At 38.4% G+C, this 18,176-nt stretch overlaps 1 protein-coding gene and 1 long non-coding RNA gene across 4 annotated transcripts in view; one reads left to right on the forward strand and one right to left on the reverse strand.

Annotated features, from left to right (window-relative positions):
• macrod2 (mono-ADP ribosylhydrolase 2) overlaps positions 1–18,176 on the forward strand; it is a 417,202-nt gene that overhangs the window by 373,584 nt on the left and 25,442 nt on the right. For both annotated transcript variants that reach the window (XM_077494975.1, XM_077494976.1), the window contains 3 exons: positions 2,180–2,258; positions 10,561–10,599; positions 13,064–13,120. In XM_077494975.1, coding sequence (XP_077351101.1) covers positions 2,180–2,258; positions 10,561–10,599; positions 13,064–13,120 — 175 coding nt within the window. The remainder of the gene's footprint in view (positions 1–2,179; positions 2,259–10,560; positions 10,600–13,063; positions 13,121–18,176) is intronic.
• LOC144001040 (uncharacterized) overlaps positions 1–18,176 on the reverse strand; it is a 129,742-nt gene that overhangs the window by 79,827 nt on the left and 31,739 nt on the right. Inside the window, exon 4 of one of the 2 annotated variants that reach the window (XR_013278361.1) lies at positions 77–200. The exons of the other annotated variant lie outside the window; for it this stretch is intronic. This is a non-coding gene — a long non-coding RNA (uncharacterized LOC144001040). Of the gene's footprint in view, positions 1–76; positions 201–18,176 lie in introns of those variants that run through there. 2 annotated transcript variants of the gene reach the window in all.

Consider the following 18,176-nt stretch of genomic DNA (forward strand, 5'->3'; position numbering starts at 1 on the left):
CAGTGGGCCCGGCCCGACTGAAATGAGCTAAATGAACAGGTTAAGTAACAGAACATCTTGTTACACGCGCTGAGCATGGGCTCATAAGTCGTCTTTGTGTTTCACTATAAGGCTTACCTTTATGATTCGTTTCACAGCGGGCAATCACTTTCAGGATTAGGCTCCGTAAAGACTAATGGAATTCCAGGGGAGCGACTATCCTGCAGAATAGTGCACAGGCATTATTACTTTTAACGCATAGTTTGTCAATGTGTACACAACTCCAAATGTTTCATTTCCCTAATATTTTTGACGGTTGAGAGTGAAAAAACATTTTATGAGCAACCGTGCTCTGGAGACCTAGCACAAATAAAATGCCCCCATCCTGAAGTAACCCCTAACATTTACTACAAAGCCCCGGTGATGGAACTATTTATAGATCTGTGGCTGTATGAAAAACAGAAGGGGGTCTCTTTGAATTTGATCCTTGTGTTTGGTCCAGAATAGGACGGAAGCTAGTGAGATCCATTTCTCCCTCCATAGCAGCACTGCCAAATAACCATAATGGCGTCCGTTTTGACACTTTAATCTTTGTGTGAATTTGCCATTATTCAGTCGAGTGAATATCTGATTTCAGGGTGCATCTTCTTTGGAAATGTTGCTGGAGTCTACACATCTAGAACTTCAGTTTGACAACGATGTATACTTATTGGAAAGGGAACTAAATCAAATATGACAAAACTTGCTGTGACTTGATGTGCATATGTCTTTGTCAGTTGTTGTTTTTAAATCTACAAATTATTAATTAAAAAATGTTTACAAACTCGCAGAGTGAAAATTCATGAGAATGTGACGTTTAGTCGCCATTTCCTGTTAATTGCAGCTTTATTAAGTAATACAGAGTTAATAAATATTCAGCAACACAACAAACTACATATTGTTGTTGGCAGAATCCTCATATTATATTGCTATCATATACTGTACATAACACATCACAACCCCAAAATTGTCCAATTGCTAATATGCTAAAAACATCGCTACTTTAGCTATTTGATGTTTAAGTGTTAGCTTCGAATTAGCTAGCTGCTTGCTAACCTTTGACGCTGCCGCAATTCCAGTTTTACCAAAGCGCCACAGTTAACAATTCTTAACTGGCTGGCTCAAATGCGCCTAACCCAATTAACTTTCACTTTATTTATTTATTTATTTATTTATTTATTTATTTATTTTTAAAACAGACTTTAAATTGTGAGTCATACTGCCTGACAGCAGAGTAAGTGAAGAGGTGCAGTTTTACGTTTAGATTTTTCTCAAGCTGTTTTCACCAATTTAAACTTATAAATAATGCGTAGAAAATAGCAGATGAAATGGGGACAGACCACTGCACCTGCAAAATCTATTGATTTGTCAGCCAACAGTTTAATTGCAAATCGCGTTGTAGCTAATCGCAATTATATTGCCAATGCAATTAGTCGTTCAGCCCTGGTACCGTGCTGACAATGTATTCTCGTTTAACTTTGTCAAAGAAACAACTCTGTTAGCCCCGTGTTCCATAATCTCGCTTTAGCCAGCCTTATCATCATTTTAGGCCATTTTCAATTTCACTTATTACAAGTGATAATGTTGGACAGTTGGCAGCCAGGCGTTTTATTGGGCTGACTTTATGGCTCTATTATATTATGTCTGTGTCCATACATTTTTCTTTTATTTGACCGCTCATAACACTGTTCTAAATTTTAAAGTTCAACAAAATTATGTAACTTTGTTTTTAGTGTTCAAGCTGGTTTACTTTTTTTTAAAGATACCAATATCAATGTAATTATGGCTTTATTACCCCCACATGTGTGGTAAAAACATGTATTTGCCGTTTTAATTTTGTAAATTGCATGCTCAGTGAAAGCTTTCTAAATTGCTTGTTCCTTTTGTGGTCTTGAAGGATATTGCTCTGCTGTAACGTGCACCCTTTTGGTGATACTAATTCTGGTTATGTGCTCCACTATTTGCTAAAAGCGCTCTCAAATGGCTAATTCAGGTGGTCTCAATAGGGATGGTACCTAATCAGACTCCTGAACGAAGCTGATTGTGTCTCGCTAATGCACAAAGTTTTAATATCCAAAATGTTCCGCTTGGTTACTCTGTTATTGAACGTGCTGAGTTCACTTTTGAACTAATTGTTTTTCTTCATCCTCTTTCTGTGCAGATTACGCGAGTCATTTTCTGCGTCTTCCTAGAAACTGACTTCACCATCTACAAGAAAAAAATGTCCATTATTTTTGAAGGTATGTGCTTTAACTCCCAATTGTTCCTTTTGCATGCACTTACACGCACACAGTTGCGATGATTCATACACTAGCCAAATGTTTTGTCAAATATTTTTTTAGTTCTAAAATTGGTAGTTATTCTTTTAAAGGTGGGTACAAATGATGCAGGGAAATGGTAGATTGATTATATGATGAAATGGTTGCTATTTTGACAAACTCTCAGAATTATTCATAATCTTTATCATAACCATCCACATGTACTTGCATCACTATCTAGAAGGTTGTAGATTATATAAATTACCAGGATCCATCAGAATGGCGCTTAAGATTGTATTTCCACATTTAACTGAAAGTTAGGACTATTGTGATGCAATTATTTTATCTCTACCATACAGTAACTTTCCAACTGACATTCATTTAATAAATGTGGTGAATAATTTGATCGGAATTGGTGAATGCATTGATGCATCATGATTTTTGTTGTCTTTGACAACACTACCGTCCTATGTAATCTATTGCAATACACTCACTATCTTCTGGGAGATTAACAGTAGGAATTTATTCTGACAGTTTTGTAAAATAAGTGAATATGGATTTCCTAAGACTAAATGCAAATACTAGGGATGTTTGATTATTCATATTTCAATGTGATGTAACATTTACGAATACTAGGGATAGACCGATTGGCTAGGCTGATTATTAGCACAGATTTTCAGTATTTTGTTTGTTTTTATTAAACTTTTTAAGACGTACTGATGAGCCTTGAGCCCCCTGAACTTTTTGTTAGAATTTTAACACGTAAATTGTCTATAGAATAAATAAATAAATAAATAAATACAATTATATATTTTGGAAAATTTGAAAAGTTGTTCAATAAGCACGTTTTAAGTCATTTTGTATGATGCCAATATTTTTTTTTCGCTTTTACTGAAATTTAATATCAGATTCAAATATTGGTATCTCTTGGACTATTAATGATCGGCATCGGCCCTGAGAAAAAAAACAAAAAACAGTATCTCTCACAGACATATTTCAATGAAGTGGGATATGTGTAAATAAAAACACAATACAATGATTTGCAAATCCTTTTCAAATTGAATGCACTACAGACAAGACATCTTATGTTCAAACTGATGAATGCTGTTTTGCAAATATTTTCTCGTTACAGTCCCTTTCCTTCTAAACACTGAATTGAGGAAGCCTTGTAGGTGGAATTCTTTCCCCCTTCTTGCTTCATGTTTAACTTCATTCAGTTTTGTTGTATTTTGTGCTAACAAATTCTCAATGTGAAGACGGGTCTGGACTGCTGGCAAGCCAGTCTAGTGACTCTTACTACGAAGTCATGCTGTTATAGCACGTGCCGAATGTAGCTTGGCATTATGTCTTTCTGTTGTCGTCCTTGCTTTATTTACGTTTTAAACAGTATTCCAACTTCTTTGGTATTGGAGTGTGTAAATAACTTACCATCATGGGCTTCATTTGGAAATGTATTTGGCACGAAGCAAATTTAGTAACGCATAACAGCCTTTGATAATACTTGCTTAGTGCGCTTCAATGCTTTATGCGAGATAAACATCTGTTACATTCTACTCCCATTCTATTTTATGGCTCTCCCTTCCACCCTCCATCCCTGGTAGCAGCATTATTTCTTAGCGAGGGCAGAAGGCGTAACAAGTTCTGATGGGGGCTCCATAGAGGATTGAGTTGAATAGCTCGGGAGCCACTCAGCTGAGGCTGTCTGGCTTTACCAGCCTTGCATTACCTCCCATTTACCTTACTTTTCACCCCCCGCCTCCCCAACGGAATAGCGGCTCTCAGGCCTACGTCTCGCTTCTCCCAGATGGAGAGTGTTTTGTTCCCTGTGTGCGCCCATCATCTGTCCCGCTCGCCTTCCTGAAAGATTACATTCTGGGTAGAGACCTTAATTATATCGCCTGCCCTCGCGTACCCAGTCGCCGTCTCATCATATTAGTGCTCTGAGATGAGAATCTGGAGCTGTTGTTCTCCAGTTATCACTCCAGCCACTTACAAGAGCTGTCACTGGATAACTGCCCTACATCTCGCCATAAGCGGCAATGGAGGAGAAACAAAACAGCTATCTGTGCTTGTCACATTGAGAACATTTAACATTCAGCATGCGCTGTTATGTTATGTGCAGTCACTGTCGGGCGGAATCTTCGCATCTTCAAATGCAGTAACATCAACACAACACCATGCAAAAATCATGTTCAATCGCTAATTTAATTTGCTTTAAAAAGCAATCGGAAATACAGTAGCCTACAGTTTCTTTAAAAAAAAATGTAGTGCATAAGAACCTAATATGATCTTAAATTAGTGACAGTATTACGGTAATATGATATCCCACCATTTTTAAAAATAACAGTGTTACGTTTAACACTGTCATAAAAAAAATGTGGTGTATAAGGAACCAATTACTGAAGGCTTGACGGTAATACGGTACCCCGTAGTTTCTATAAATAGCAATGGTGTCCATTTTAAGTTACACAGTCATAAAAAAAAGGACTTCGTGATAAGGCATTCAAACCCAAAAATGTGTAAACATAGTTTTTAATACTTTGTCCTTCACTCCAAAAAACATATTTACGTTTTTTTGTTGTTGTTGTTTGTTTGTTTTTTTTGTTTGTTTTTTAATGTAAGAGCACACCGAAGGCTTTGATGTACCTTCTGACATGAAGAGGTGGCTTAAAGCAATGGTAGTTATTTCAAAATAAATAAATAAAACAGCCTGCAGGTGGTAGCAGAGTATAAGAGATCAGCCAGGGCCATGGTGCAACAAGCTCTTTTTGTCAGTGTTTTCAACAGGAATGTGAATATTGATGAACCTAAGCTATATTTTAATGCTAATTGCTGCAAAACGGAAACATTTTGAAAGAAAAGATTGCAATGTTTCTTTTGGTATGTTCCATGTTTTATGTCAATAGAACCCAATATTCTGTGGGCCTTGCAAAATCAATCAAAATCCAGTAAAACAGATGGGGAGCGAAGGGGGTTGCTTCAGTGAAAATGGCTGGGACTAAATGAGTTAAATTAGTGATGGTATTGTATGTTCCAGTATAGTGAGTAGACGGTAAAAAGGGTGTCAGAATGGGAAGACTCCTCCTAACCATTCGTACAACTGTAGTTACATTAACTTGCAAAACTTACTCAATATATCTTAGTCAAGGACAGCAGCAGCTCTTTGAAGATGTCGAAAATTATAACACTTTCTGCTGTCACTCTGAACTTGACATTGTGGTTCTAAGGACTGTTGGGAAGCTGAAAACAAAGAAATGCTGATTGGAAGGATTGAAACATTTCTGAACACATTTAGCCCGCGAAGAATGGCAGCAGGTGTGCTTCAGAACATTTCATTATCCTCACGGTTGGAGACGGGCAATCAGCTGTCTTTTGCTGCTGCATTTGATGCATCACACGGACACCTGAGACATTGTTGGGTCCCCTGACGCCGTTGAGCGTTTGATGTGTCACATCTCATGGACGCTGCCTATTATCGTCTCGTCCTCACTCGCTATCACTTAGACCTCTCCTTGTCTTCATGCCATTTTTGGCACTTGATCTACCCTTTCTTTTGCTTTAGCACTTAGAAGGCTCTCCAAAAGATCTCTTATGTTGTTATGCATTTCTTGATGGCTTTCATTGTGAACAGCAAACCAATCTCCTAAGTATGTTTCATACTAATTACAATATATTTTTTCCATACCAGGTCCTGTTTTTTAAATAAAACACTTGAGAACAAGCCCAGCTATCAAATTCACTGAATTATTTACGTGGCAATAAATTGTTGGTACATTTTCATTAAAGAAAGATAAGCCCACAATGGACACAGGCCTGCAGGGTTTCTTTGTTTCGGGTACAATGAAATATCAAAATCGATTATTTTCGAGTCATTGATTTACTCTCCTGTTATGTTGCAAGTCAGAACGACCCACTTTCAAGAACAAATGTTGGCTTTTCGCGGTCAATCTTGGCACCAACAGTCAATTTAAAAAAAAGTAATAATTTCAACATATTTGACAACCATCTGTAATCAGTTAATAAGGAGCTATATGAATGTTTCTCTGAGCAATACTGGTTCAAAGTGACCCAAAATTCGTATCACTTTGACATATTTCAAATTAAACGTTTTGCTTACTGGAATATTTTTGGAACATTAAACATCGCCTGGGTCAAATTGACCCATTTTAAAGTTGACAAATTTGTTTTTTTTGTTTTGTTTTTTTTAGGATGACATTTTTCAATTAAAATGTTTCTCTTTAACATATTTTCAATTAAAATGGTTGCCAATGTTTATGCTTTTGGAACACTAAACGTAGACTGGGTCGAATTGACCCAATTTTAAGTTTAAAAACTACAAACTAGTAATTTCTCACAAGGACACCTTTCATTAACAGACAATTAAAATAGTTCATATTGGCATATTTGTATTGAAAACTGTTATGGGCAATAATTAATTATTGTTCATGGAGTTGGAACATTAAACATAGTTTGGGTAAAACTTGACCCATTTCAAAGTTAAGGACTACAAATAGTAATGATTCATGATGAAACTATAATGGTTCAAATGAAATGTTTGCAATGAAAGTGGTTAATGATTATTGGTATGTGTTTTTATCATTAAATATAGCCTGGGTTAAATTGACCCAGGAACATTATTGCTTTTCCTGAGAAACCAACATAACAGGTGCCGCTATTCCAAGTTTCCCATCAAACTGGACGGCTATATAAAAATCTGAGTAGGTCAATCAATTAATACAGAATAACATGATTCCATTGGGTCATTTTTGATTGACACCATGCTTGCCTGGGCACATATAATTTGCAAGCAGTGAGGCAGCTGTGGTTTTAGACAGTAAAACCGCATTGAAATTGATTCTGGTTACACTTCTCTACTAATATGATGAGGGTGGCTGCCCACAAGCTGGTTTCCATCATTCCTTCTCCTCGGTGAGCCTCAGTGCTGACAATATGAAACCAGCCCTCAGATCCATAGGGGCTGTTGTGTTCTCGCCAACTGTTTCACTGACTTTACAATTGACAATTGTTTACATGGCTGTTAAGACACTCCATACTCCCAATTCCATGCCCCCACCAGCAAATGTCTGTGACAGAAGCAACCGCCCTCCACCCCCCACTGCTTGGGAAGTGGCAAAGCCGCAGTGTGCACGCATACTTGTCTCACACACACGTAATATGTTGACAGAGGATATGAGGGGCCGCAGCAGCCCTGTGAGGGGTGAAAATGAAGTCTGTGTTGGTTTCACAAGGCTTTCCCTCGGGGCAGGGAAATGAGACGACCACAGTGTGTTAGTGATGCGATCGCCATGAAGCGCGTCGGCTCACACCTTCTCAGTCATTGTTGGCAGATGTAACGATACACTTGAAGCACATCTGTGAACATGTTTAGACATATGTTGCAGGCATGTAGAATGTGAGAGTGCATGGCGTAACTACTACGGATGGAACTGTACTCTATGAAGGACAATACGCCCTTATCCGTGGCCTGCGGTTTTCCACTTTTAGGTGTCCCTGTTGCGCATTCACCTACTCATAGTAACTGTATCCAGATTCAGGGTAAAAATCGGTAAAATGTAAAACGCAATTTGCGCAGCAGAAATTTGAAGACGCTCTAGCTTTATTCAAATCTCTGATTAAGTTTCACAGTTGAAGAGAAGGACGATCGAGTGAAAACTCTTGACGCTTTACTGTCCCATCCCCCTTCTGTCCCGTCATTACGATTACTCAAATTATACCACCTTTGTTCGTTTCGCCTCCGCTACGATGACACCGGCTTGTTTCATCATTATTCACAAAACTGCTTAGAATTGTGGGGAAACAACTTGTTTTCAACATGGCCCTGGTTGATCTCTTAGACTCTGCTGCCACCCGCTGGGCGTTTTTGTAATTATTACCGTTTTTGACCCATTCTCTACAGTTAAGAGGCTGCATAAGTCTTTGGGACACTTACAACATTGAAAACAATGTATTTATACGTTTTATATCAAAGGATATAAAGAGGAATTAGAACAAAAAAAGGAGGGAATGAGTCAAGAATGAGAAGTAGAAAGTTGTAAAAAGGAATATGGAGAGAATAAAGGGAGGTACTGAATCAGTGTAGATAGGGCCATTTAGGAATAATGAATGGAATAAAGCAAGGAATGACATCAAAACGGCGAAGGATGGATGAAGGAATGAATTATTTCAATATTGCCTTGATTCGATTGAACAATGGGAGAATGTGTCAGTCACTGGGTAACTGAGCGAGCGAGTGTAGGAATATTGTGAGGGAAGTGAACAAAGACGGAAACAGTGTTGATGAGTGGTAATAACGTGATAGCGTGTGACAGTAGCTGAGCCTCTCCATGTTTCCCAAAGCAGGCTGAGATGAATGCACTGTAGCCTTTTATTCAGCGTTATACAATCGAGAGAAAAAAAAAAAAAAAAAAAAGCCTGTCACTGACTCCACCGGGAGCTCTGATGCGCTCAGAGCAGATGACAAAAGCCTTTCATCACATCGGATGCTTGCTCACCAAGGTGCAATCACGGCACAGACATACTCTCGCAGGCTGCCATATTGCCCTTCCACATACTAATAGCCCGTGTGTATATTTCAAGGCAGCACATGGCATATAGTGTCATGCTTTAAAGCTTGGAGCTGCATGCTGATCTGAGCCCAATCTGTGTGTTTGGATAATGGGAGCCAAGCGCAGTTGCTGCCGAGGAAGCAACATCCAAAGCCGCCTTCTCATCTCCCACTTTGCAGCAAAACCCGTCCGAGTAGAAACACCTCTGGTTCACTTAGTCGGGGTGCCAGGAAATCAAAGAGATTTTTAAGACCCGGTTGTCCAACTCGGCTTACGTTCCGTGTACTGGGAGGAAACGGGAGGTTTTGTGTAATGTATGCTGAGCCAACTTCTATAGATTTAATTGAAAAGGGATGCCTCTCGCTCTCTCTCGTACATGCACATTCACACGCACACAAAGTGAGTCATTTTGATGTAATAACTCAACAGATCCAAGGATGTCTGGTGGTGCAGTTTAGAGAGGCTGTTATGAAACGTCTGAGCTGGTGTGAGAGTAAGAAGAAGGATTAGAGAGTCGTAAAAACTACCGTGTTGTTTTTACTGCCACGTTATATACCCGGGATGGGCAACTTCAATGCTGGAGGGGCCACAATTTTTCATCAGTGCTACTTTGGGGCACATAGAACCGTGCACCTAACCACGTTTAACAAACATCATATTCTAAATACCGACAAAAGGTGTGCGCATAATATATTTCAATTTTATCATACATTTTTCAATGCATGTATAAAAGGTCCACTGTCGTAACACAACAACAACAAAGGGCAAACAACAAAATAACCACAAAACAAACAAAAAGGACCATTCAAGGACGGCAAAAAACTGGTGAACATTTTTGTACATGTTTCATTCATTCATTCATTCATTCATTCATTCATTCATTTATTTAATTTTACTATTATTTTTTTCAAAGTGTTATTCAAGTACAAAGTTTGTCCGGCATATTATTCCAAATCGGCAAAAAATATTAGAGGGTTAATTTTTTTGGTGGATTCATATTGTAGTATAGGGCAGTATAAAACCCAGTGTCAGCACAACTAAGAGTTGTCTGCCATCTAGTGGAGAATGGTGATATTACAACTTAATGCTGCAGTCTATGCATATTTTGCAGAATTTTTATTGTTATTTTTTTTTTCCTGGATTTCCCTCCCACCATTTTTACTGACAGTTTTTCAGATAACCTTTTATCAAATATTTATCTATTTTCAAAAGAATTTGGGGTGGTCTGTTAAGATTTTTTTTTTCAAACTTTGTATTTCTTTTTATTTTTTAATTAATCAAGAGGCCACTCAGAGGTTGCATGGAGCCCGCGGGGCCGCCATTTGCTTACCTGTTAAAGATATATTTTTTGGCTCATTATTACTGTCACAAAACTCCTTTTTCACAAGATGGATCTTCTGCATTATTAGAAAACACAACAAACATATATTGACAGTACGGATGGGCAAGTACAGATACCAGATATGATATCGATTGATATCAAGGTATCAGTACTCGCGTCGGGAGCCGATGAACTAGAAATTAGTAGAATCGAAAATTGCCATCAATTTCATTAGATATAAAAGCCTTTCTACTTAGTGGTATCGGTACTTGTTAAACGGATCTGCAAAACACAGAAGTGGTATATGAAGTGATTGTAATTACAATGGAGATGCATTTTAAAGACTTGTTATATCGTCTACATGCTTTGACAGTCTGTCTTTTCCCACCTTTCCCAGACAATGACATGGAGGTTGCAGACGAGCAGCTGAAGGGAGGTGAGTGACAGAATATTTCATGCTTGCCTTTTCACCTCAACACTCCCCTTCACTGCACACACAACCTGAGTGAGTGGCACAGCTTTGACTCGTGACAGTGATTTGCGGGTTTTTTTTTTTTTGTTTAGTTTTTTTCTTGTATATGCGGCAGAGGAAATTGAATGTTTATTCATTCGCTGACAAGTTGAATCACGATTTGACGCGTTGCTCTTAAAAATACTTAATACCAGCTAAGGTGCATTGCATTACAAGAGCTTATGTCCGCCGCCAATTCAGTCTCTTCATCCGGCTCACTGGCACCATGCCTTCAGACCACCTAAAGTGAGCGGCAAAGAAACATCTCCCAGCAGCGTGTGCTAGGCTGGAGAACAAACGCAAGCACCAGCGCTTTTATCACTGCTCTATCTTGGCAAATGGCCTGTAGCGCCCAGATACTGCTTATCATGTTTAACTATTGACATTTGTCCATGCGCTGATGTCCCGAATAAAGACGGGCACCGATACAAAGCGGCATGGACTATTTACATAAACAAGTGAGACAGGGTTTTATAAAGCTGAAGTTGAGCTGAATGTTTTTGTCACCTTGGGAATTTTCTCCCTAAGAGTGTGTGTGTGTTTGTGTGTGTGGAGTAACAAGCTTTTGATTGCCTTTTTGTTGTTTTTCTGGCTGTTTTTGTTTGATGGTTAGCAGTTATTTTCCATGAATCTTTGTATGGCTTCAAGAGCACCTTAATGGTCAATTCTGAATAAAAAAGAAAATTGAGGACTTTATTTTCTCTTTCCAAACTGAATTGCAATGGAGTCCCAATTTCTTGGGTGCATTCTCCAACCTACGAGACTGATGAATAAAAATAAAGTACTCCATGTTAGAAGAATTTAATTTCTTTTTTTGCCATTTAATTCGCTGTGAAAGCTTTTCCCCGCCGCAGACGTAAAAAATACTACAGATGTGTCCTCTACGATTTTGTTGTTTTGGTGATGAGAATTTAAATTGCACATTGATTTAACTGGATGTTCATCAAAGACAGCAAACCATTTTCAACATTTAATATTGATCTCAAAACAGAATACACCACTCACATTTCTGCAGATATATAAATATGATCTTTTCATGGGAAAACACTTGCCACTTTGACACAATGAATAGTAGTCAGTCTACAACTTCTATAACTATAAATGAATCCTTCAAAAACCTAAATATCTAAACCCCTGGCAACAAAATTGAGTACACCCCTATGGGACAATTTCCAAATTGAGCACAGTTAGTCCTTTTTCTCTCATGCCATGTTGCTGATTAGTGTTAAAATGTCAAAACTTCAACATGGAACGTCATGGGAAAGAACTCGCTTAAAGATTTGGAAAAAAAAATGCTGCTCTACACAAAGATGAACAAATGGTCTGGAGTCCATGGGTTGCTTCATGTTTCCAAATACCAATCTGTTTCAGTCACCAATGTCCAACATGAAACATTAATACCACCTAGTGGCAGAAAAATACCTCAACACTAATTCTATGATTTAATATTTTACACTCCTTTTAACTGTTGTCTGTAAAGTTACGACTTCCTATAAAATTACTCTATATTTATATACATCATTGAACTAAATGATACAACAATGTTTGGGAACCATATTTGTCCACTTTTAGGTTAACTAAAGAATATGAATATATTTTTTGTATATTCAGAACACATAATATTCAATTAATCTGTATTTCATTCTGAGTTGACTGTGGAAATCATACGATTAATTCCAATTTAAAAATTGTAATCAAATGTCAGCCCTAAACAGTATATGTACATTTGTATGTATATGTGTGCAGTAATTTAAGTTCCATTTAAAAAAAAAAAAAAAAAAGGTCGTTAAGTATTAAATTAGATTTGATAACTGTAGAAACCCCGTATAAGCTGTACAATGACTACTTTTCATTGTATCAATGTGTCCTTTCTTCAGTGTCCTTCCATGAAAAGATATAAATATGTGCAGAGATGTGAGCTACTTATTTGATTGATGGGAACTGTTGTCTACTCTTGGTTTTGAATCTGACATTACACAACATCACCTTCCAGCGTTAAGACTATTTCAATAAACCATAATAGTTCCTAGTCATGTCATGTTGCATTGCCAGCACTGTCCTGATCCAGTTGGGCCTTTTTTGACGGCCTTTGCTCTTGCGCCAACTCCTGGCCTTTTATTTTGCTCCATCAGCCAGAGATTGACTCACTGCTATGTGGAACCTATTCAAAGGTTCCAATGGCTGCCGAATGGCTCACTTTCTCTGGCACTTTTTGTCAGGGAGTTATAAAACAACAGCAAGCGAAAGCAATTCATTCCTCCCTTACCATGTTGTACAAGGGTCAGACTTTCGAGAATAGCCAAGTTGGAATACTAAATCTGATTCCATCATGCATTGTCTCTTACCGAGCACTCGGACGATTTGACAATCTGTTTTTCCTTTCTTGCAGATAACATATCACCGTCTACAAAATCCACAGCCAAGGATGACAACGACAATAACAGAGGTTTGTGTGAAGCATCCACGACATTATGTCAGTTAGTTGTATCAAGTGCTGGATATCGCTCACGATATAATGGCTATAACAATACGGGGTCACGATACGATACGTAGTGTATTCCAAAACATGGCCTTTAAGGTGATACATATCCTGGAATGTTCTATTACTTTACATACATTTTAATGAAAACACTCATATGTATACCCAAATGATATTTTTATGATGAATGGCGAGAATGTTTACTTCTTCAAATATTAGCAGCACTTCCGGTTTACCTGGTCGAAATATGTGCGCACTGCTTAGCAAGGAACAGCTTTATGAATGAATGAATTTGCAATATTGATTCTGATGCCTACGTACTGATACGTGTATTTTAAAGAGGCTCGTAACGATATATTCCCGTATCGATTATTTTTTTTTAGCACACCCCTAGCTGCATCACAACATTTCCAGAGAAAAATGCTCAATTTTGATTTCACAGTGTTGATTATTGTGACAGTAGTTTGGAGTGATGTAGAACTGCATGACAACAGCTGACCAATGAGTGAATACAAATGCTCATTTCGAATCTGAGTGATACTAACGGTGACTCACCATTGGCAGGTTTACAATAAAAAAAACAAAAAAAACAAAGTGCTTCACCAATCATGGTCAGCACTCGGTGTTCCCAAGTTGCTCTTTGGGCAAATGAATACAGCATGAAGATTGGTCCTTTTCAAACGAATGTTTTCTGGGAGGCAAACTTGTTTAAGAAGCCATTATCTGGCTATTCTGCACTTTCAGCCCCTTTGGATGTGTAATATTGAAACAATTATAGGCTTCTCCGATACGATGGGCCAAAGATAATTAGATTCTTACACTGGAGGGTGTTAGTAGGCAATTAAAATGGTACACCATCCATTTGTCTTCAAGCCTAAAGGTTGCAGGGAATTTTTAAAGATAGCAGTCATGGTTGTTTTCCCCAGGGGAACGGCTCATCTCGCTGATTGCGCAAGGCTGGACTAGATAGCGCCGTCACTTCAAGGGCGTCAATAATTCTGTTTTTAAACACAGAATGCTGGAAATGTGCGCTTTTGCTGCGTTTCTGCCTGCCTGCATTTCAATCTGCCTGTTCAGCATACATTTCTATATAATCTTGCAGCGGCAATTCCAAATGATTCACAAATTCAATCAGCAGCATTAGGAGGGCATAAGTATTTTGTAATAATCTTTATAAATCCTAATTTATCAGGCCTGGCAGCTTAATAGTAACTAATCCATTCACAAAAGGCCCCGGCACAGCTTTCGAGCATGGGAACACTCAGTCCTTGAGACAACCTCTCTCACAGGAGGGGAATGAAATGATTTTGTAGTGCCTACACTGTAAAGGTTAGGTGTGGATGCAGCGCATACGGGGGGGGGGATTAATCATAGAAAACACTCGGATGTCAACGATAGTGCAGAGTGCAGGAGACGCACATTAAGGAAAAAGAAAAAAAAACTAGCGCGTGTCAGCTATGTGACATTCATAGTTCAAGATCCTTGAGCGTCTCGCACAACCAGCAAATGCTTCCATTCAAAGCGGAATGCACTTTATCTTGAGGGCTCACCGTTCATATGTGGAGCACTTGTTGGGAGAAATTACACTCTGTTGCAGTGTTGGGTGGAATGTGCCTGTCAATACGTCTCAGTGTGATGCATCACACTCCTCGGGGGACTTCATGCTCCCCACGCCACGGGTCAGCAGTGAGAGGCTTTTAGCCGCCGTGCAGATGAAAGGAAAACATTAAGGTTGCCTCCAGTGCGCTTCAAAAAAAAATGTTTAGTGGAGGGATACATAATAGTAATAATAACAAGCACTATTATTACTGCAAGAAGGTAGAACATGTGGGAGGGAGGAAACACAAATGAAGCAAGCATCAGCTTCTAAACGAATGCTCACCCTCTTCTCACGAGTTTAGTTGCAAATAATAAATTAAGCACTGTATTATGTTCCCACTTCATTATTTTGCAGCAGCATTAGCCAAAAAGCAACAAAAGAAGCACTTTTTGTTCATATTGTAGTTCTTCTTAAAAGGTACAATTCCACTAAACTGTTCACACTGGGCGCATTAAATTATTATTACTGCCTTGAAAAAAGTACTTACTTTGCTCCTTATATTTAATGCGTACCACACCAGGTCAATAGTCTAAAATGCCCTTTGCGACATTTTTTATATTGTACCAAAGTATCGGTACTTGCAACGCAGCTGATAGCCGTTTTATGATCAAGAACTAGTACGCGTACTGGTACTGGTCTGAACAAAAAAGTGGTATCAAACATCCCAAATTATGTCATTCTAATTCAATTTTACGAATATCATTTGCCAGTTTTATAGCTAACACGACTGCCACATCCAATATGGTGGATGGATTGCTATATCGCTTCGAATGCAGTGGAAAGAAAATTGATAATCATTTTAGATGTTGAGATGATTTAATGGGTTCCATTGGCTAGTTGGTCGTATGTCCATTGGTAGTATGTCCTTCCTCACTTTCCATACTGTGATTGTGGCAGGAGCAGTCGAAATGTGAATTGCCCCAATATTACGGGTTTTAAGCCAATAGCATTTTCCTCTCCATCGAGGTGCTCGCTACAGACCTCCATATATTATATAAAAAAAAATTAGCAACAGTGATGTTTTTTTTCTTTTGTTTCCAAATAGTTGAGAGCATTTTAATCAACAAATCATTCTTGTTTTTTTACTAGAATGGCCAACACCTAATATCAGAAAAATAAAGGTCCAAAAATGTACTGAGGCCTTTTTTTTTTTTTTTTTTTTTTTTTTTTTTTTTTTTTTTTTTTTTTTTTAAATAGAGACATCACCTGAGTTGGCAAGCAGCCCCACAGTGTTTACTATTTGGCATCAGGGTGGTATTAGTGAGATTAGTGGGTGTCACAGGGCACAATAAAACGTGAACCTTGAGCCAGGAATCAATGTCTTGCTGGAAGTGTTTATCTGGGTTGCTAAGGTATCTGGTAAAGAGGCGAGAAGCAAAGCGGACTGGTGGTAAGTGCGGACCGAACGTGGAGATAAATAACGCTGGGAGGGCCAACACTCAGCCACTCCACAAGCGTTGCTGACAAACACGTGCAAAAATTCTTTGAACGTGAGCTTTCGGTCATCCCAGCGGCCTTCTTGCGCGGGCCTCATGAATTTTTCCTTTTCTTTGCTCCAGTTGGCTTTAATGGGAGGGGTGGATGAGAGGGCAGTGGAAAGAATGTGTTCGATTTTCATTTATTGCCGAGTATGAGCTCCATCCAGATATCCACTCTAGTCAAGAAGGACACAGTGGGGAGGTTGCATATCAACTTTTAAATCATGTATGTCCTTGTAATACTTAACCCTGTTGTTGTCATAAATAAATCATCCGAGTGCCTCTAAGACATGTTTTTACAAAACCATGTGGCCGCTCACTTAAAACAATACGTTGACAAACAGTATTTAAAAACATATATCATTATTAATGATATAATTGTGGAAGTCATTTTGCCATTTTGTATGTTGTTGCTGACCAGTAGTGAAGTATGTTGGACCTGCATTCACAATGGAGAAAAAAAAAAAGGGGTTAAGTACACTTGAAGTTGGGCAAGAACGCTTGTGACAATGCTGCCACCTGCTGTTTGTAACGCATGAGTGAGTTGTATTTTGGTGGGTGGTGTCACTGCGGAAAGACATTCTTCTAATGGTCCTAATCTTGGAGCCATTATAAATCACAGCTGCCCTACATATGACGTTTTGTCACCATGCGTGCACGGGTCATTCTTTATTGTAGATTGAGCGTTCTTATTCTCAATAAGCTCAGTATAAATGATCAAATCATGTGGGGGGGAATTGCATTTGGACCCCGCTCCACATCTGACATGTTGTTGTTTGGGTTCGCTATATATATAATTATGACAGTCATTCAGGTGTGTGACCTCAGCCTTCATCTTAACCTGCTTTTCCCACTGAGGTATTCCTTGTGGCCCTCTCGGTGAGGCTCCATCTCCAAATGTCAGTCATGATTAATAGAAAGGATTGTCATCGACTGCGTGTCACCACTATTCGGCGTGATGGGCAGAGGCACTCCAGATAAACATGCAGCCATGCTACAACCGGACTTTTTCCCATTTAATGGAGGCTGACGTTTTTTTATTGTTCCGAGTGCATGGCAAAATTGCGCAGATATGGAAATGGTTTCACTGTGCGGCTTGTTAAAAAAAAAAAAGCAATTATAGAAGCTTCACAATAGCCATTGTGTGAAACATGTTCACTTATTGGTGTCATGGCTTTCATTTACAGACTTTGCCAAATGTCATTGCATTTACATGCAGTGCGTGTGCTGGAGAGCGTGTGCAAAAGTGGATGTCAATTGCATTCATGTAATGTTACAAATAAGAGGTGAACTTAGTTCCTTAGTTAGTCCAAACTATAGTGAAGGTTGTCAATCATGAGTTGAACAAATCTTAATTGTCCAATCAGTAATTAAGCAGGGGCTCCGCGGGTCATTAAAAATTATTAAGTCATTAAATGAAATAAGCTAAAAGGCAGACCTTAAATTGCATTAGGAAGCATTAAATAGGACGTCGAGAGGCATTAAAAATTTTAAATACAATTGTTGTTCATGCTTTATCTTACATGCAGCGTTTTGCAAAGGAGTCACTCTAACACAATTCAGCAATAGTAAATGTGATACAAATATATGTATTTGTGGGGACTGGTGATTATTTGTAATTTACAAGGAGCAAATTGGCCGGAGTCCAAAGCTTCATATTCCAAATAACAATTGCTCCGAATTTAAAAAGAAAACTGTATTGTTCCTGTCACCAACGTCCAACTTGAAACACTAATGCCACCTAGAGGCCGAAAATTACCTCAACACAAATCTGTGACTCATAACTATTAGCTCAACTTTATTTATGAAGCTAAAAGATACAAACACATGTATTTGGTACTATAATTGCTAACTTTTATGTTGATTAACTAGAATATGAAAAACTTGAAAGGTGTTTTATTGTACATTTAGAATAAATATACTGTGCAATTAATTTACGTTAGCT

Source organism: Festucalex cinctus, chromosome 14, assembly GCF_051991245.1.
Source record: "Festucalex cinctus isolate MCC-2025b chromosome 14, RoL_Fcin_1.0, whole genome shotgun sequence".
NCBI lineage: Eukaryota > Metazoa > Chordata > Actinopteri > Syngnathiformes > Syngnathidae > Festucalex > Festucalex cinctus.